Source organism: Berghia stephanieae, chromosome 9 (assembly GCF_034508935.2).
Source record: "Berghia stephanieae isolate SIO BIC M18660-M18661 chromosome 9, UCSD_Bste_1.3, whole genome shotgun sequence".
NCBI lineage: Eukaryota > Metazoa > Mollusca > Gastropoda > Nudibranchia > Aeolidiidae > Berghia > Berghia stephanieae.
The window spans coordinates 4,891,149-4,912,499 of NC_088368.1; the positions used below are offsets into that span (position 1 = coordinate 4,891,149).

General features: G+C 37.2%; 3 protein-coding genes across 6 annotated transcripts in view; 1 reads left to right on the forward strand and 2 right to left on the reverse strand.

The window, feature by feature from the left end:
* Positions 1–353, forward strand: part of LOC144979544 (uncharacterized) — a 7,976-nt gene extending 7,623 nt beyond the window's left edge. For all 4 annotated transcript variants that reach the window (XM_078926258.1, XM_078926259.1, XM_078926256.1 and 1 more), the window contains one exon: positions 1–353. This exon is cut by the window's left edge. The gene's annotated coding sequence lies outside the window, so the exon portion shown is untranslated.
* Positions 354–3,184: 2,831 nt separating this feature from the next.
* The window catches only part of LOC144980295 (uncharacterized), a 28,531-nt gene continuing 10,364 nt past the window's right edge, over positions 3,185–21,351 (reverse strand). The window contains exons 5-14 of the mRNA XM_078927939.1: positions 21,037–21,087; positions 19,672–19,843; positions 18,903–19,008; positions 17,712–17,924; positions 12,252–12,256; positions 11,459–11,576; positions 9,465–9,570; positions 6,864–7,500; positions 6,317–6,431; positions 3,185–5,112 (exon numbers count right to left, since the gene is read on the reverse strand). Of these exons, the coding sequence (XP_078784065.1) occupies positions 3,272–5,112; positions 6,317–6,431; positions 6,864–7,500; positions 9,465–9,570; positions 11,459–11,576; positions 12,252–12,256; positions 17,712–17,924; positions 18,903–19,008; positions 19,672–19,843; positions 21,037–21,087 (3,364 nt within the window). The 3' untranslated portion in view covers positions 3,185–3,271. The remainder of the gene's footprint in view (positions 5,113–6,316; positions 6,432–6,863; positions 7,501–9,464; positions 9,571–11,458; positions 11,577–12,251; positions 12,257–17,711; positions 17,925–18,902; positions 19,009–19,671; positions 19,844–21,036; positions 21,088–21,351) is intronic.
* Positions 12,983–17,924, reverse strand: LOC144979537 (uncharacterized). The gene is made up of 2 exons (XM_078926248.1): positions 17,532–17,924; positions 12,983–16,220 (listed from the first exon to the last, which is right to left on the reverse strand). The coding sequence occupies exons 1-2, from the start codon at positions 17,691–17,693 to the stop codon at positions 14,154–14,156; spliced, it is 2,229 nt and encodes a 742-aa protein (XP_078782374.1). The 5' UTR covers positions 17,694–17,924; the 3' UTR covers positions 12,983–14,153.

Below are 21,351 nucleotides of genomic sequence, written 5' to 3' on the forward strand. Positions count from 1 at the left end.
TTTTCATTTTGTCACAATCATATATATATATATTTATATCTAAAATGTATCAAGTATGCAATATAATTGTAATATTCATATTTAATGAAACTGTGAGACACGTCAATTTTTATGTATAATATATAGTACCCGTATTTAATTCCTATGTCGGTGAAAAGCCTAACAGGGCTTACTGATACTGATATTTAAATTAGATTTTATGTAGAAAATTATATACATTATTGTTTTTTTTAATTATTATTTTTATATTTTGTTGCCATTGTTCCAGTTGTTATAATTATACTTGAAATGTTTACCAAGTAAAGACTTAAAAAATTATCTTTTGAGATAAATAAAAGCGTTATACATATTTACTAACATTGTTGTTGTTGTTCTATATTCTATTATTAGTTATTATTATTATTATTATTGTATTTAAATTATTATTATTATTATTATCATTATAATAGGTAGGTATCTTCACCTTCGCGAAGAGTTTCTTATTTCGGTGAAGGAAGGTTTGGGGATTTTTATTAAGGAGGAACTTTGTTTGTTTGTTTTGTTCTTGCTTCACCTTAAGAACCGGCTCTTAATTAGGTGAAAGGTTTTGGGTCACAATGTAAAGGTGAAAGACGCGGCGTGTGCTCTCTCTTTCTCTATATATATATATATATTGCCACTCGGTTTTTAGCACAGCTTACGGCCGCAAAATTAGGTCAAATTTTCTGATTTGCATTGCAACCGCAAAACTTCATGTTTTGCAAATTTTTGACAAATTCTTTTGCTTGATTTGGGATTCATGGCAAGTAACTGCCTTCCCTCACGCACAGCTTGTGCACGCCGTTATATGTTTTCAACCATCAGCTCTGCCGATGTTGAAAGGAGTTTTTCTCTGTACAATATGATTTTAAGTGATCGAAGGAGACGTTTGAGCCACGCAACCCTGAAAGCTTTGATTTTTCTTTATATAATAACAATTTCATTGACAGCACTTTTTTATTGTAATTTTGTTTTCCCAACTTTGTGCCTACCGTATTTCCAAATCAGCATAATTTCTGGCAAAATTTCCCATTTTTTAAGTTTGAAATTGCGTAATTCCGTGGGATATTTTTTTACTTTGGTTGCATGTAATTGGTTGTTAGGTTAGAAATTTAGAAATCTGCAAAATTCATAATTTTCTTTGCAAAATTTTGAAATATTTTTATGCAAAAAACCGCGATTTATATACGCATATATATATATATATATATATATATATATATATATATATATATAATATATATATATATATATATATATATATATATTTATATAATATATATATATATAATTTCTCTATTGAGTATTGTAATATTATATTTTCTTCTACATATATTCTTCGTGGGGGCCTGTGCTTGTGTCTGGATGAGACATTTTGGTGATCAAACTAAGTACACATCTGTTCCCTATTTAAACTAATTCCCCTGTGTCTAACTTTTTCTTGAGTGCTTCAATTGTCTAATTCTAGAACTTTTTACAATCCCATTTTCTTCCTTTTGACTGGTGCTGATATGACCATAATGGGTTTCAAGCGCCGTAAAACCCTTAAAAACAAACAAATCTCTCTGTATCCAATTTTTACTCCCCCCCCCCCCCCCCTTCCTCTCTCTCTCCTTTAATATCGGAGGTTTTACACAAGTGGAAAGTTTTATATTATCACTTATTGAGGTCACATTTAGGTCATTTCAACGTCAGTAAAAAGGACAAAAGTGGGGTAGTCAAAATTTTCTATAATTTTAATAAAGAAAAGAAAAATTAGGACAAGTGTGAATTGGTTCAAATAGGGAACAGATGTACAGTGCACTCTGGATACGTCGACATGGCTTAAGTCGATTTTTTTTCTTGGTATCTCCCCCTTCTTCCTGTATAACATTAGTAAAAAAAAATAAAATCACATATAAACAGGTATTTCCATTGGTTAAAAAAGCTATCAGTAAGAATTTTCATTGGTTAAAAATAATAGCGAAGATTGGCGCACACCGACGTGATGTAGATGCTTTGCCCGACATCCGTGCTCGATGCACATAGGCAGTATCAAATAGCTTTCATTTATCCGTTTTACATTGTGCAACTTCAAGTCAAGATTTTTTGATTTTTTTCTAATCCCAGGCCATTCTATCTAATGACCGTCTTAAAGTAGGTATCCATTTTATCAAGAATTCAAGTCAAATCTACAACTGAAATGGCAAACAGAAGGTTGACAATACTATTGATGACTGAAAAGAAAGACTGAACTGATCGATGCAGTTGAAAAGTACGGCAAGCGACAGAAAATCATCGCAAAGCAATTTGGCACACTAGCCAATTCAGTCTCGATGATTTATGTATGACCACTACTTCTCTGGTCAATTCAATGCGGCAAAGCATTGTCAGCAGAAAGCGTAACATGAAGGCCCATATATATTCTAGATTGGCTTGCTTTGTTCACGCACATTTTTCCTCATTTGGTTATATATTTCGGTTTAAGTCGATTTTTCCCCGTTACACTGGGCATCATCTTATCCGGAGTCCACTGTAGATTCCAAGAGCTCACCATCAATGTAATTAGTTTGAGATAACCTAAAATTCTTATCTAGACACCAGCCAAGGATTCGACTAACAAGAATCACACAATATAAATGCTTACAATACATAACATTCAAAAAAACAAAATATATTACTCTACCACACAGAGAAATTTACACATACAATACACTATACATTTGACTGTTTCCCTCTCTGTCAATCAAGGGCCAGGACAAAACCAAGTAATCTCATTACAAGAAAAAGACTGAAAGCAATTCAGAAAAGAGATATGAGGAGAAAGAATCTTTTTAATCTATGTATTTTTTTTATTAGTATTATGTGCAGCGTTTTAACAAGTTTACAATGTAATACCTTACAAACAGTGGAGTGATCCTCGACAATATTGGAGGTTTCAAGAAGAAGAAGAAGGAGAAGGTGACCTCATGCCTACCATGGGCGGTCAAAAGACACCACCCAGGTGACGCCATAGAGCATGGTAAATATGTGGCAATGTTCTATATAAATGTACATTTATTATTTTTTTTTACCTCAGGAATGAGAAACGTCGAATGTTTGTCGTCACTTTGTCAGTTTAGTTTTATCTTCTTCTTATATAAACAAACACATTAAACACATAGGCACATGGATAATGACCTTTAAGTTATTTAAATGTACATATTTATTTAACATCATCAAGGGGTATATATGAATGTAAAGGTGGTCAGTGACAACTTGGGATATATGGAGGTCATGGGTCACCATGGTCTGGGCCTGATGACTGACAACGGTGAGGAGTTTGTCGACATATGTGTCTGTGTAAAGCATGCTTCACGGTAAATGCCTTTCCACAAGTTACACATTTATATGGCTTTTCACCCGAATGAGTTCTGGTGTGTCGTAGTAAAAGTGGTTTCCAAATAAATGCTTTTCCACAGATCAGACATTTATGTGTTTTTCCTCCTGTATGAGTTCTGATGTGATCTTGTAACGTTCCACTCTGAGTAAATGCCTTTCCACAGGTCTCACATTTAAATGGTTTTTCTCCTGTATGAGTTCTGATGTGATCTCTTAAAGTACTTTTCAGAGTAAATGCCTTTCCACAGGTCTCACACTGAAATGGTTTTTCTCCCGTATGACTTCTAACGTGACCTTGTAAAGTTCCCTTATGAGTAAATGCCTTTCCACAGGTCTCACACTGAAATGGTTTTTCTCCCGTATGACTTCTAACGTGACCTTGTAAAGTTCCCTTATGAGTAAATGCCTTTCCACAGGTCACACATTTAAATGGTTTTTCTCCTGTATGTCTTCTGATGTGAGCTTGTAAATGACCATTCAGAGTAAATGCCTTTCCACACGCCTCACATTTAAATGGTTTTTCTCCAGTATGAGTTCTGATGTGTCGTTTTAAATTTACAATCCGAGTGTATGCCTTTCCACAGATCACACATTTATAAGGTTTTTCTCCTGTATGAGTTCTAATGTGAACTTGTAAATAACCATTCAGAGTAAATGCCTTTCCACACGTCTCGCATTTATAAGGTCTTTCTCCTGCATGAGTTCTAATGTGAACTTGTAAATAACCATTCAGAGTAAATGCCTTTCCACACGTCTCGCATTTATAAGGTTTTTCTCCTGTATGAGTTCTAATGTGACCTTGTAAATGACGATTCTGAGTAAATGCCTTTCCACAAGTCTCACATTTATAAGGTTTTTCTCCTGTATGAGTTCTAATGTGATTTTGTAAAGCTCTATTGCGATGAAATGATTTTCCACAGGTCTCACATTTAAATGGTTTTTCTCCAGTATGAGTTCTGATGTGTTGTTTTAAATTTACAATCCGAGTGTATGCCTTTCCACAGGTCTCACATTTAAATGGTTTTTCTCCAGTATGAGATCTGATGTGATTTTGTAAAGCTATATTGTGAGGAAATGCCTTTCCACAGGTCTCACATTTAAATGGTTTTTCTCCAGTATGAGTTCTGATGTGTTGTTTTAAATTTACAATCCGAGTGTATGCTTTTCCACAGGTCACACATCGAAATGTTTTTTCTCCTCTATGAGTTCTGATGTGTTGTTGTAAATGTGCATTCCGAGTAAATGCCTTTCCACAGGTCTCACATTTAAATGGTTTTTCTCCAGTATGAGTTCTGATGTGTACTTGTAAATGTGCATTCTGAGTATATGCCTTTCCACAGGTCTCACATTTAAATGTTTTTTCTCCAGTATGAGTTCTGATGTGTTGTTGTAAATGTGCATTCTGAGTATATGCCTTTCCACAGATCACACATTTACATGACTGTTTTGAAGTATGGATTTTTGTGTGATTTTGCAACTTCAAAATAATAGTATTTTGAGATTCCGTATCAACTTGTGGCTCGTCTGTTCCACTGAAGTCAAATCTTTGATCTGGTCTGTTGTGATTTGTGGAAAGACCTTTCAAAGTTGTATCATGATTGTTCTGGAAACCAAGGTCAGGCTTGTGCCATTCCACACAACTGTCTGTAGTTTCATCCACGTCAATTTCAACATGAAAGTCTTCATGGAGTCCATCATTCAAAGACTGGTCATAACTGTCAACGTTGCTGACATCTGTAAAATAGATAATGTAATGAAATAATTAATTGACACAGCACACAGAATCCCCAAAGCACTCAAGGCACGACACGTATAACAAACAATAGGTTACACAAAATGCAAATCCTATTACTACTCAAAAACCCATTTAAATAGGAATGTTTTCAAAAGTTTCCTAAAATTACCGAACTTGGGGACGTCTTTCATTTCTTTAAAACTCTTTATTCAAACGATGATTATAAAAAGAAAGTTTTCTGTAATTAATAAGTGTTGTTTTGTGGAAGTGTTGATATAGTTGCATGGTGTGTAAATGTAATGTGTGCTGTGTGCAAAGTATAGTTCGCTACAAAAATTAAAAAAAAAAAAAAAAAAATAATAATAATAATAATATTAATAATAATAATGATAAAAGTTGGAACAGCCATATGGATGGAATTTCAAAGAAAACAGTTTACATATTTAGAATGCTGTACACAGAGTTCTCCTGCCAGGTCACCCATCAATGGAATACATTATGTCATATCCTGAATTTCATGTCATCACTAGAGTGAGAAATGCCCCCCCCCCCCTCCCTCCTCTCATTATATCACATTGACATGGCCCATTGCTTAACTGAAGCAGGGCTCGAACCCGGTACTGTTCCGGTCACAGTGCAATGCCTACCTTAACCACTCGACCACCTCACCACCACCCCCTCCCCATATCACAATGACATGGTCAATTGCGTAAGTGTACTCTAAGGGTAATGGTCAACATGCAACAGAATAAGATCTAGGCATGGTAGAACAGCCTCAGACTTGCATCGATGGGGTTATGCATCATCTCCAAAATGCCCAGCATGCGATGACCCTTGCCAAGACATGGACGCCATCATTTTGAAGTGCCCCGCAACAGCACCCCCAGGCAGCTACCAAATGGTTCATGAGGCGGACAGTGCTTTCGAGGATTGGGTGAAGCGAAACAACGTGGAGTTGTAGCCATACGAAACTACTACTACTCTAAGGGTGTTAAGGAAGGGGGGGGGGGGGGGGGGGTTGGAGGGGGATGGGGATTAAAGGATTGAAATGGTCATCCTAGGGTTGGGGGGGGGGAGGGGGGAAGGGTTGAAATAGTCTCCTATCCGGCAAATTAGAACAAATCAGGCAGCAATGTACATTATCCTTTAGAAAGGTCCCGCATTTCAAAACTAGACAAATATTCAAACTCTTCATTAAAATACCTAATACAGTCTTCAAGACTGTAGACGTGACCTCCGACCCCAAACCACTGGAAGAGACTGGCCCCTCACAAATTGTTTTACAACTTTTGTCTCCTTTGTCAACAAAACAGGGTTCCTGAAAAAGGAAGAGAATAAAGTGAAAAGATACCACGAAGCTACAGATTATTTAGACCTGATTCAGGTCAGCTACTTATAGTGTCACCCTGTGGGCACAATGTACACCAAACTTTGTAAACAAAGAGGGACTGACACAGTACCTTGCCAGATATTCTTGAGTGTATTGGGATTAATCATAACATTGGTCTTGAAGTGAGTATAATATTTAACTGCTCCGTGTCAGGTCCATTCGAACATTTCAAATTTTCAAAACATGTGACCTGTTTTAAAGCAACATAAAATAATTGGTCACAGACTGACGAATACAGAGAAAAATGACAAAGAGATCCATTCTTTTTATTAACACTGAAATTGATAGACTCCTCATCATCATCACTACAGCCATCAACATCATCATCATCACCATCATGAGAATATGATATCATCTCACCTGACATAATGTTCCCACTAAAGACGTCACAGAAGTAAACTCTGTTGTTACTGTGTCTTCAAGTTTAATTTTATCACTGGCACCAGTGCTCTGTGAGTCTTCATCTTCCAGTTTAACATTGACATCATTAAATTGTGTAAAAGTGTAGGGCGAGTTCTTGGCCTTGATGCCATCTTCAAGTTTAACATTGACATCAGTGAATTGTGAAAAATTGTAAGAAGAATTTTCGACCTTAATGTCTACAGCTTCAAGTTTAATATTGAAATCACTTATTTGTAAAAAAGGGCGGGACGAATTCTCTGCGTTGATGCCTTCATCTTCTAGTTTAACATTGACTTGCATGGACTGTGGATGAGACTCTGGTAGATTTCCAACTTCTACCGATTCAAGTTTAATATCAACATCGGAAGACTGGCATAAGGTTTCTGGTGATGTTTTAGTTTCTATAAAATCTTCAACGGTGTCAGTAAATGATGGTACAGAATTTTCTGTCACTACAACACCATCTAATCCGACATTTGAATGTGATGTCTTAGAACATGTTAAATCTTTAAGTGATAGCCTCTCATGTTTGTCTGGTTCACTTTTACAGGACCCTTCCATCTTTACCTCTCTCTCAAGGATGTAAGAAAAGACACTGAAAAAAAAAATAAATAAAAATAACAAAAATGTTTGAAACTATAAGTAAGATGTTAATCAGTGCTCGTTTCTTTTATGCTACTCTGATAGTGCTTTAATAATAATATAATATATTTATATAGCACCAATCCTGCGCTGCTCCAGCTCTAGGCACACATTGACAGGAGGGGAAATCATACGTGCTACATACAACAATTACACTTCTCAGATATTATGGACTATATACATACACACAGTTCCATTCATAACATTATTAAGACAAAGAAGAGTTCATCAGGTGTGTTTTATGGCACTTTTAGAATGTCATTTCAGACAAAAATACTCTACTTCTAACAGTGAATTCCACACATTTGGGGCGGCATGAGAAAATGCCCTGTCAGAAAATGTTTTTGAGCCTTTTTAGGTACACAAAGAAGGAGTTGATTTCTAAATTTTAGGGATTGAGGATGATCATAACGACACAAAAGATCTGATAGATAGGATGGTGTCGTTTGGTTAGATATTTAATACACATAACTGCAATTTTGTATATAACTCTGCTCAACAGGCAATCAGTGTAGTGTCCAAAACAGCGGTATAACATGATCATTCTTCCTGTTTTTCATAATTATTTTGGCAGCATGATTCTGTACGCATTGGGGAGCCTGTTTGATAATAATAATAATAATAATAATAATAATAATAATAATAATAATAATAATAATAATAATAATAAAAGACTCTTATAGAGTGCACAGTATCCTAAACAATGAGGCTCTTAACGCTTTAGATAGCAGATAGTTGGGAATATTATACATTAAAGCATTGCATTAATCAATCCTAGAAAACATAAAGGATGAAACAAGTGTTTGAATAGAGTTTTGATCTAAATATCTAGCTAGTTGTCCAATTGTGCAAAACAAGTTTTTCAGAAGACTAACAGCACTTGCAACAGTTTGGGTCATTTAAGTGCCGGGGTAAAAAAAGACGACAGTCTTAGATAAAAGGAGGAACAGAAGTAGATGATAGAAGAAATGTACCTCTGTATCTAGTCTTAGCCATAAACCATGGCCTCACTTGGATCTTTGCCGAAAATGAAAATATGTACCAATGTACTATAATTAACAGTATCAAGAACGATCTCTATTTCTCTGAATGCTTGAGGAAATAAACTTGACCCCTTATTCTCAAATGCTCTGCAAAATAATAATGAACTCTATTTTTCCTTATTCTCTGTAATATAAGGCTATAGTTATAGTAGACTCCGGATATGGCGATGCCTGGGGGAACCGAAAAAAAATAATGAACTTAACCGAAAATCAACTTAACTGGAGTGTAACCAAATGAGCAAAAATGCATGTGAACAAAGCAAGCCAATCTAGAATAAGTATCGCCCTTCATGTTGCGCTTTCTGCTGACTTTGCTTGTTCGCATCGAATTGACCAGAGAAGTAGAGATCCCTGTAATGGTCACGCTTCTTGTAAATCATTGAGACTGAATCGGCTGGTATGGCAAATTCCTCTGCGATGATTTTCTGTCACTTGCGAGACTTTTCAACTGCAGCGATCAGCTCAATATTTCTTGTCAGTGATAGGGTTTGATTCAAGGTTACCCTGTATAAATGTTACCCTGTACGTTTTTGCTGAGTCTAGGTGCCCGGTTAGTAACGAAAATGATGATACCAAAATATCTACGATATTCCTCTTTACAACGAAGTTATGCATCTTTAATTGAACCCCCCTAAAACTTTTAGTAAAAGCGAACGGTAATTTCTAGTCACAGCTTACTTATAACTTATAGCACTTATGGGCGAGTTGGATCACAATTTAACTCCCACTCCCACTGCAGCTGCTCACTAAACTGCCTAAAGTTACCGTGTACTTAGACACTCCATAGTATTAAACTATAATTTTGGCTTCCACAACATTCTGACATTATTTTTCTCAAAACAATAAAGCAATGTTGGGTTTTTTGTTTGTTTACCTATAGTTATAGTTATAGTTATAGACTTTGCACGAGCGCTTGGGTTTCTTCCATGAGAAATTAGAAATTGAGATTGGAGTTTGGAGACAGGGTTGCCAGATCATTTTTGAGTAAGAGGCCAAACTAGCTATAGCAGGAGGCCAGATTCCTCGGCAGGAGGCCAAATACCACCAAACCCACCCTAGCCTCGCGAAAACTCTTTAGATTTGTTAAACAATTTATTTCCCCCATTTTTGAAGAAGAAAAAAGAAAATTAATTTAAAGGAACATTCGCTGTACTCACCTTAATCAAAACACCATTTCGCCATTGCAATTTGTCACTAGATTCTGTGCATTTGTTGATATCGTTGAATTTTTCCTTTTAAACTTAAACAACATCATAGGTCACATATTTGAGTTGTAATCAGCGCAACGAGAAAATAGCGAATAATTGACTTGAGACTCAGAAAAAATGGCAAATACAACCGAATTATCACGATGGAAATAAAAAGTTCATTCTAGAGGTCTACACACCGGGAGAACTCCTCAACAAAAGTAACCTTTTTACAAATTAAACTGAATTCAACAGGCCCGTTTCAACGAACCAAGAATCCATTATTGCTCAGCATTTTCTTCACTACTACAAGTAAATGTGCTCGATCCCGAAGAACACTATTCGTTCTGGTTGTACATGGCAGCTGTAAACAAATTAATCATTTCTTTCGTAACTTGGAAATCTATACAGCATTGCTTTTTGAAAACAAATATGGGCCTTTTGGGCGCGATTGCGTGATAGTAGAGATTCTATATATAGAAGCATTAGCAAATGAAATCTGGGGCGTTAGCACGTGTTGCATTTAGATATTTAGATTGCCAAATAAAATAAGTTTTACCGGTAGCAAAGTAAAACGATATAACGGGGAAAGTCAGAGGAGGCCAAAAAGTTGGTCACAGGAGGCCAAGTGGCCAAACCAAATGGCTTGGGAAAAGGCCAAATTTCTCAAATTTGGCCACCAGAAGGCCAAACTAGCAACCCTGTTTGGAGATGCTTTGTATTTAGGTAGCCTGCAGCTTGAGCATTTCAAATTCCTTCGCTTTCTCCCAGTCTTATTTCGCATTTTAATAAATTAGTCGTACATTTAAATTACCTTTTATACCCAATCAAATGTTGACGCACTCTTAGTTAATAAAAACTCAAGTATGGCTACCATCATCATGTCATAATAGAGAGAGAGAGAGAGAGAGAGAGAGAGAGAGAGAGAGAGAGAGAGAGAGAGAGAGAGAGAGAGAGAGAGAGGGGGGGGGGCAGGCCTACCGAAAGCTCCTACATCCCCAGTCTTCTTTCACTTTGTATTTTCACCGTTGATCTTTTGTCATGTGTTTATTTATTCAATTTGTCGTCATATAGAAGCATTTTAAAAACTCTAGAACAACCCTTGATTGATTTGTGAAAGTTTAAATCTTCCTTTTTTATGCACGTGTACATGGTGTTGTATTTACATTATTTATTATTTCATAATACATTCAAATGCCATTTTCTATGTTTACTTTTTATCAACCCGTTTTGGCTATGTGTGCAATCCCTCCCAATTATTACAAATCTATTCTACTTTCATGTCCGATTTTTATAGCTTTGCTTGTACTGCTGTATATTTTATTATATTTGATGTTTATTTTGTTTTTAAATTAGCTTCATATTGTCATCATTTAGTTCATGGCAGTGTATAAATCTGTGCTAATGCATATAACGATGAATTAATGAATGATATGTAACATGGTAATTTTAGTAGTAGTAGTAGTAGTAGTAGTTGTAGTAGTAGTAGTAGTAGTAGTAGTAGTACTAGTAGTAGTAGTAGTAGTAGTAGTAGTAGTAGTAGTAGTAGTAGTAGTAGTAGTAGTAGTAGTAGTAAGCTTCGCAGTCTGAATGACGCTTGCTGAGAATAGTGTGATTCAGTCATGGTCGATGATTATAGCAGCTCTCTCCATCCAATTTGTTAATTGTTTCCATTGGTCGCGGTCCTGAGCAGAAGTTTTGATGCTGTCAAGATCTTGTTGTGACTTTAGTACGGAGGTCACTGCAGCAGTTCTTAGTTCTTCGGGGATTAATTCTGCCTCATCTGAATCCAGAAATTTCTGATATGTAGAGGGATCCTGGTTCAGGGTAGTTACTATTGATGTTGGTGGTCTCCCTACATATTTGATGCCATGAAGGAAATATTGTCATTGCAGTTTGGGCTGGGGTGTTAACTTCTCGACGTCAGATGTGACCAAATAGTCTCCATCGCTGTTCTTTTAATATTGTACTCAGGCGTTGGACCCTAGTTTTTTCATAGAAATCAGTATTTGTCATTGTCTCTGGCCAATAGATTCCGATTACGCGGCGTAATTGTTTGCAGTGGTATGAATCGAGACTTTCTAAGTTCTTTTTTGTGAGGCCCCAGGTTCCACAATTATATATGTCAATATCGGAATAATGCCTCGTAAATCTGTACTGTTTATTCTCACTGATAATGTTATTTCTATTCCATAAATTTTGGAGTTGGTTGAATGAATTAGTGGCCAGCTGCTTTCGTTTTCTGATGTCTTCATTTTCGTTGATCAAATTGCCTAGTTTACGTACACTTTTCCATTCATTAAAATTTTCTGTTGATGTTTGTATATTGTTTTGGATTGATTCACTTTCAGATTCCATGCTTCTAGGGTAGTTGATATTATTGACATGTATATTTTCGCTTGATGTTCTGATTAAAAAATTAGGTATGTTGTATGTATCATCTGCGTATTTATCAAGGTGGCGTTTTTATATACCTCCGCTGGAGGTGTATAAAACAGACATAAGGGGATAGAAGACACAGTTTGTACCTCCCTGCCCACTATGGAAGGTCAGGATCCTCTACTTATTCATTTGGGCAACAGTTTCAACCTTTAAAAAGGGGTCACATCAGCACCAGTACAAAGGAAGAAAAGGGGATAGTAAAGTTTTAGAATTACAATAAAACTTTTATTTAAAGTACCCAAGAAAAAGTAAACAAAGGGGAATTAGTTTAAGATATTTTGACCATACACTATGATATATCCATCACACATCAAGCCGCTCAAAGCCAGTAAATTTGCTTAGGGGAAATGTTCGCCCTCTCAGTTGACAATGAGATTAGTTTCAACCGTTATAATATGGTGCCCCTCATCTATTTGTCTATATTGTGATTGTGACTCTGGTCCACACTGGGGTCCCCATGCGTATTTGCCTGTATAAATAGAGTCGTACACCTGGCCAAGATTCGAGCTAGCAACTCATAAAAAAAGTAGGGGGATAGAAAACAGGTGATCTGCCCACTATGGCAGGTCAATGACCCCACCCAATTGCCCGACAATTCAATAAGTAATAAGGAGACCCCCACCCCCCCAAAAGGAAAACAATGAAATCTGGAAATAGAGACAGCAACAATCACACCCCTGACCCACTCACCATGGGACGTCAAATGCTTGCAAGGAAAATAAAGTGGAGAAGCAAGAACAATATGGGTCATTGAACACAAGCAAAAGTTCTAATATACTTTATTACATTAAAAGGCATGGTTTATTTAAAATTGTCAAAACACATAAAGACTACTGATTAAATAGATCATAGTTTAGATCTGTCAGAGGAAAGAAAAAACATTTTGGTGGCGTTTATGCACCTCCGCTGGGTACAAAACAAATTAAAAACAATAGAATATCATATAGTAGCATTTTCACTTTATCCGGATGTTTTTTTTTTGTTTGTTTGTTGCTTTAGGTCTCTTCCAACACAATTGAGGTTATATGAGAGACCGCTGAAACAAAAAAACAAGCAATCTAACAAAAATAGTACAAATGTCAATCAAAATCATAACCTAAAGATATCATAAGCTAAATTATAAATAACCAAGAACAAACAGGCAGAGGATTTACAGGAAACAAAATATCCCCTGTCAAAAATACAATCACAAACCAAAGAAGCGGGATAGGCTAGTAAAGAGAAGAAGAAACATCACTATCGGATCGTACACCCATGCGAACATCATAGGTATATGATTCAAGGGTGATGCTCCCATCCAACCACCCACTTATCCGGATGAAAATGATTCCAAATCATGTCACTTTCCTATACTTAATTATAATGAGGTCATTTTAGGGTACCAAAAAAATCCCAATTATTTGAGAGCCCAGGTCTGAGTTAGTTGTAAAATTAAAGGAAGAGAACAATTCCTACCCTTTTGACGGAAATACTTCTCTTAAAGCAAAGCCCTATCTCCATCTATTTTTGTCTCAGTGATATTTATCATAGCCTATTCAATTTTCTCTTTGGTAAAATTTAATTCGTGCTAAGTGGGCCAGTCTTTGTATTGAAAGCCATATCTCTCCTCTTGGCAGTTTTAGAAATATTTTACTCCAAAGAGTAAAAATCTATTTTTAAATGTCATCTGGTAATTGCACAAGCTTTGTCACTTAACATAATCCAAAAATGACCTCTTTCCCAATTGTATGCCAACTTTCAGTCATATTCATCGATAAACAGCATAGTAAATAGTAATTGATTTTTTAACACAAAATCTCTGGTGTCCAATATTTTGCCTTTAATTCACTTCATTTCAACACCTAAATCAAGGTCGAAGAATCTCACAAAGATAGTCATTGCTACAGTGTCAAGCAGGGGAGGAAAGAATCATATTCAACTGGTCAGCGACTGAGTCAACAGTAATGGCAAATGTAAGGATCAAGTGCAGTGAGTCCCCGGTCAGCAATACAAACATCATGATACCACCTAGGACATCTAGAACAACCTGTCCAAGACATAACACCACCATCGCATCTCTCACTCTCCACCTCCTCCTCCATACATATGTAACAAACATCATCCCGGATGAATACCCTTCGACACCTCTTAGCAGACTTCGTTTTCAGCAGGCGGGGTCGACCACGATGTCTGATACTAGGTAGCCGTAAGGTAAACTCCCTTGCAGACTCCAAAGTACTTTGAACAATACCACCAGCAGCAACATCAACATCACTACTTCCAGCAGTAGCACCTTCAACATCATTAGCACCAGCAGCAACACCATCAACATCACTAGCTCTAGCAGCAACACCATCAACATCACTAGCTCTAGCAGCAACACCATCAACATCACTAGCTCTAGCAGCAACACCATCAACATCACTAGCTCCAGCAGCAACACAATCAACATCACTACCTCCAGCAGCAACACCATCAACATCACTACCTCCAGCAGCAACACCATCAACATCACTACCTCCAGCAGCAACACCATCAACATCACTACCTCCAGCAGCAACACCATCAACATCACTACCTCCAGCAGCAACACCATCAACATCACTACCTCCAGCAGCAACACCATCAACATCACTAGCTCCAGCAGCAACACCATCAACATCACTACCTCCAGCAGCAACACCATCAACATCACTAGCTCTAGCAGCAACACCATCAACATCACTACCTCCAGCAGCAACACCATCAACATCACTACCTCCAGCAGCAACGCCATCGACAGCACTACCTTCATGAACAACACTATCGACAGAACTACCTCCAGCAGCAACAACATCACTACCTCCAGGAACAACACCGTCATCACCACCTTCATGAACAACAGCATCAACATCACTATCTCCAAGAACAACAACATCTACAACACTACTGCCAGGGCCTATAACATCACGACTAACAGGAACAACATCGTCATCACCACCTTCATGAACAACAGCATCAACATCACTATCTCCAAGAACAACAACATCTACAACACTACTGCCAGGGCCTATAACATCACGACTAACAGGAACAACATCGTCATCACCACCTTCATGAACAACAGCATCAACATCACCATCTCCAAGAACAACAACATCTACAACACTACTGCCAGGAACATTACTACCACTTCCAGGAATAACAACATCCACATCATGACAACCAACCACATCAGCATCAAAAACTACAGCCTTCCAAGCACTCTCCCACAATGCGAGACTTTTTTCTAAAATTGCAATTCGTTCACTGAACTGGCCAGTACCACAACACTTTATGGCCTCCCTCAGAGGACCAATAACAGCCTCTGTACGCTGGTGTCTCACTTCAGGAGCCAAGACCTTCCTAATGGAAACAGATGGCTGAACAGTAGATACAACTCTATTTGGCATGCTGCTGCTACTCCTCAGCCACTTGTTCCCAGGTAAGAAGGCATTGGTGTGTGGAACCCCGAAGTGGATAATAACAGAGGCAATATGGACACACGGAAGTGTCATTTGTTTAAAAAAAGGGCAGTGACAAAACAAACGGTCATGAACACTCGACACTTTTCCCGTGTCACTGCCCTTTGTAACCTGATAAATGTCACCTCCAGAAGAGCCAATGATATAATCTGTCACGCATTGATGATTTTTCAACATCATTTTGACTCCATGCTCTACAAATTCATTGCAGAGTACCAGAAGCCGTGGATCAGCATGACGGTACGTAACCCGTGTAAGGGCTGCATCATACGCGTTCTGCCGCAGGGCCTCCTGATGAACATCTTGGTGGTATACCAACCGATCCACGGCTACTGCCAGACCTGTCGTACTTGAAAGGATTGACTTCAGCCACTGATGCTCCCCTTCACATTTATTATTGGTATCATTGCAGAAATTGGGCACACCAGCTCTCTTACACGCTGGCCAAGAATGTAAGATGTCACCAGACAGCCAGCAATCTGTGAGGTAACTGAAGAAAGTGGGGCATCGCTGATGGACCTGAAACAAAAAAAATATATAAAAAACAATCCATTATGAAAAACCATTTATAAAATGTACATATGAGTAATAATAATATGTATATTTATACAGCACCTTTTGTTTTGTTTTGTTTTGTTTTAAGGGTTTTACGGCGCTTGCAACACATTAAGGTTATATCAGTGCCAGTAAAAAGGAAGAAAATGGGATAGTAAAAAGTTATAGAATTACAATTAAAGCACCCAAGAAAAAGTAAGACGTAGGGGAACTGGGAACAAATAGGGATCAGATGTAGATTCCAAGAGCATACCACCAATGTACTTAGTTTGAGATCACCTATAAGTCTCATCCGGACACAAGCACAAAATCCAACAAAGAGGAATACACTCAAATGCTTACATTATACATTGAAAATACCAATTATAATAATACATAACAGAGAGATGATTTACAAGGAAAAAAACATCATCTCCCAAAACATTAACTATGCATTTGACTGTTTCCCTCCGAGCTAGGACTCCGGCCAGGGCCAGGGCAAAACCAAGTAATCTCATTCCAAGACAAAGACAGAAAGCATGTTGGAAAACAGTTATAAGGGGATAGAAGACACAGTATGTACCCCCCTGCCCACTATGGGAGGTCAGGAACCCCACCCAGGCACCTTTTGTCGAAACCTCATCCTGATCAATATAAAATAGAATGAAAACGTATCAAGAAAGCATTCCTTTAGAATAATTCCCTGAGGTGTACTGAGTAAGTAGAGCATTTTAACAAAATAAAAACAAAACAAGATAGTAACTTCTGACACTTGAATCTCGGCCATTTGTTATTTAGCTATATAAATTTAATTTTGAAAGACATGAAATATTTAACAAGATGAACGTCTTTTTAAATCGTGAATTACAGTGCAGACCCAGGATAATGACATCACCCGGGACTGGAAAACTATATAGTTATGCTGACCAGCACCTGCCATAAAACAACCCAACCATGTCAGAATCGTTAATAGAAAAAATGTTTTTATATGAATGTGAGGGCAACAGCGATAGGTTGATAAACATTGGTTGGTAACAAAGGGAACTCATTAGCTATGAGTAAGAGATGACGCTAGTCATAAACAACGCTGCCTATCTGGCTGGAAGTTTTTACATCAAACGACGATGTCAACTGCCAAGTATTGCTATATTGCTGTAGTTTTACTAAGATGCATGTAGCTACATAGTAGCAATCAAAGAAGAAAAATAAGAATATAAAAGATGGAGGAATACTAATGAAATTCAAACACCACAGGAGTCTGGAAAATGATACACCAAATGAGCAGGACAGACTCACCTTCTTCAACAACTTCTGGAATTTAACCTCGCAAGTTGTTGTGACTAGACTGTGACACACTCCTCTCACATAGGACTTTTCCTCACCAGGAAGTTGAAGGCTAGCGAGTTTTAATCGCATTGCCTTCAACACATGGAAATGGCACAGCAGGCCAGTTGGCATTGGTGAAGACGGACTTGCATGCCGCCATTTCCATTTTGCACTTGTCTGTCATGTAGACAAGAGTCTTTGACATGTCTTCAACAAACGACCTGAAGATCTTTAGCATCCTGATAATCTTCTCCGTGGTTTCTTCCCGAAGGAAAGCATAGTGGACAGCTCCACCCTTTCCACTGGTGTCCTCTACCATTAATTGGTATAAGGGAAAACCGCTCCTATTTTTCTTGTATGTGCCTATGAAATAAAAAATAATGTCAAACAGTAAGAATTAACAGTAGTATTAATTCATACACCAATGATGATAATGGCAATATGTCAAAAAGGAGGAAAATGCATCGTTCCATTGGTCTAACTCTCAAACAAAATCATAACCTTAATCTTTTTTGGTATATCACGGTATATAACTACTTCTAGTGTACACCTTTTAACAGTAGAGATATAACTTACTTATTGAAAACACTTGCTGAACTGTCCTTTTCTTAAAAGAACTTTCTATTCAAGAGATTTAAAACTAACTTTCAGTCAAAAGGTCTGAAAGTCCAGTGGTCACGGATCTTACAAATATCTTTTAATAAATTAAAATTGTAAAACATTGTCACACCAAAAGTTAAAAGAGTAAACTAAGTTAAATATTTTTCATAGTAGTAACAGATCTCTCTATAACCAAATTATGTTTATAAAGAAGATTGATAGAAGAATGGTTGAGAGATCTATTAATAAGGGAAATATAGAAAGAGAGAAACAAAACAAAAAAAAAAAGGAGAGAGAAAGAAAGAGAGAGGGAAGGAGAAAGAAAGAGAGAGTCGTTAAATCATTGCGGCCTTCTTCCTTATCAGTGAGAAGTTATAATATCTTTTTAAACAGACCTATAACTGTACAATTATAATCTAGACTCATTTGCTCCCTCTCCCACCTCCTTCACTTGAGATCATCAATTGTATTATGTCAATTTTGACATCGGGTACCAGAAGATGACAAAAGACATGGTGATATTTTCACAGGCACACCACCAGACCTGAGCTTATATCAGAGTAAAATGTCTGACACGACTTCTGCTTTGGCATTAAGGACAATCATGCATCACTCAGCAAATGGAAATAATGGTTTATACTTTTTACTTAGGAATAACGACACACCTGGATGACGACAATGTTCCCGTCCGGGACGATGTCGTAATCCAGGGGTTGTGTATAAATTCATAAACATACTCACAGTGGTGTTTCAGATTACGAACGTCACTCAATGTGAGGGCCTTGTTATATTTTGAATTAATGAGCTGACGCAGTCCAGCATTACTGGGATTCAGTCCCACAACCTCCTGTCATTTGGAAATTTAAAAAATCAATCAACAAAATAAATAAGAATAATTTTTAAAAACAAAAAAACATTTTGTAAATAAAAACAAATAAATAAACAAAATAAAAAATACAATGTGGTATGATCGAATTCTAAAGGAAAAAATTCTCTTTGGAAGCCAAATATCCAAAAACAGGGAGGAAACAAAAAAGACTTGTAATTCAAAACTGCCTACTGCACATCTCTGGTGTTGAGGGAATTACAGTTGCTTAATCGTTGGACCAATACAGATTTTAACTGTATTAACAGGATGGATAAATACAGCAATAAATCAATCATCTAAAACCACATCAGATTTACGCTTGATAAAAATCTGATTAACACGCAGAAAATGTATAAATTTCACAACAGTCCATCACATACTATAAAATGATCATGACAATTGACAGATTTCTCAAATCTATTGCGATTTTTGTAATTGCTGGTCAGTTCAGAATCATTGACAGGACTTTTACCCTCTTCAATAAACCAAAAATAGAAATATCTACAGAAATGAACAATGGCTGCATTAGAAATGTCATGAAATGATGTGAGTTATCTTTGCGTACGTCATAATTTTCCAATCAGACAACTAGAACTGTAATAAGATGGAAGAAAATATTGACATATAAAGATACAAGCTTACCTTTAATGCATCCTTTTGACTCTCATTAAGAGCTTTACTCTTGGGCTCCTTCATAAAGGTGTCAATGGAATTGGGGTGGTTGTGTGTTGAGTTCATCTTTTTAATGAACAGACAGTCTTTCCTGTCGTCATAATTTATGACAAATCCAGCTTCACAGCCCACTTTTGAGGTTCTAAAAAAAAGACCAAAAATCAAACTATAAATAAAAACATAATCCAATAAAATTGTAGGCTACAGGGGTTACATTATAAAATGGGAATCCCTGTACCTCAGTTGGTAGAGCACTCACTTCACGTGTAAAGCGACCAAGATTTTTTCTGACCACCCTCTCACCCCCGTCCACCCTGCATTGATTGAGTAGCTCGGTCTGTTAGAACATTGCAGTATACAGCTTAGCCATGAATTTAATTTTATTCAAAAGTTGTTGAATGCACGTAACGTCATGAAATTTTGATTTACCAATTTCTGATTTTTTAATTGTTTTACGTTTTTAATTATCCAAAGCTAAATTATACCCTCTTCTATTCACAATCAAGAGATATACTAACTAAATCGTCATTGATATAAAAATAAACTACCCCAAACGATAGAGTAATTAATTCCTCTTTCAGAAATTCATACATAAATAATCGAAATAATAATAATTGAGCTTTTATATAGCGCAATATCCACTAAACGTGCTCAAAGCGCTTTACAAGGTTTTCCCTGGTCAACAGCAACATTTAACATGTAGGACGGGACATAACGCCTGTTAGGCGATATTACAATTTTTCGGACAAAGACAACTCTGTTAACAGCCAGGTACTCATTTTACACCTGAGTACGGTGAGAGAATGTGAGTAAAGAGCCTTTTACAAGGACTCAAGTATGCGCCGAGCGCAAGGTTCGAACCCAGGACCTTCCGATCCGAAAGCGAGTGTCATTCCACTAGACCACATAGCCGCACATAGCCATCGATAAACAAAAAAATCTATGGCTATGGAACTTTTACCCAAAAATCGGGTCACAGCCACTAGGCCTACTAGGCCATTTAACAGCCTTGCCTTATCATATCAGCTCCTGCTGCAGGGCCAAATTTACCAAAGTACCTATTCGTACCTAGTATGAGTAAGCGATGAGTAAGGGAGAAATTATAAATAAGGCATGAGAATGAGAGAACGAATGGAGGATAAACCAACACTGCTAGATATCTAGATATACACAGAGCATACATAAACCGAATCGGTAGCCCTAGGCCTAGACTGGACGAGGTGCTGTCATTGTCATTATGACGGTTTTTAATCGACTACTGACCATAAATGAATAGAAAGGATGACAACCCCAAACCAAAATAACAAATGTAAAATGTAAGACGATATTACTTACCTTGAATGCTGTCGAATTTCACCACCTGTCTCCCGTTTAGTCCCAAAATGACTACATACGTAATGGGCCCGAATAATGACAAACTTCTCGGGAACTAAAACCGCCTTCTTTGGTTGCCTTTCTCCACTTTTTCACTGTTTTTGATACAATACGTAGCAAAAGTTGATTGCTCATACTTTTCCAACGCAGTTTTGAAGTCTCCAAACGATGAAAATTCGCATCCTTGTTTAAATACAAGAGCCATTTCCAAACACAAGCGAGGACGATAAAGAATGATGACTGGCGGCGTTGTGTGCTTACGGTTCGGAGGATGGC

Excerpts from the sequence above, each read along its gene's own strand:
- LOC144979537 (XM_078926248.1), bottom strand. The coding sequence starts at position 17,693 with ATGCCAACTGGCCTGCTGTGCCATTTCCATGTGTTGAAGGCAATGCGA. Across the intron at positions 16,221-17,531 it reads TCCAGAAGTTGTTGAAGAAG|GTCCATCAGCGATGCCCCAC; the intron begins GTGAGTCTGTCC and ends TTTTTGTTTCAG.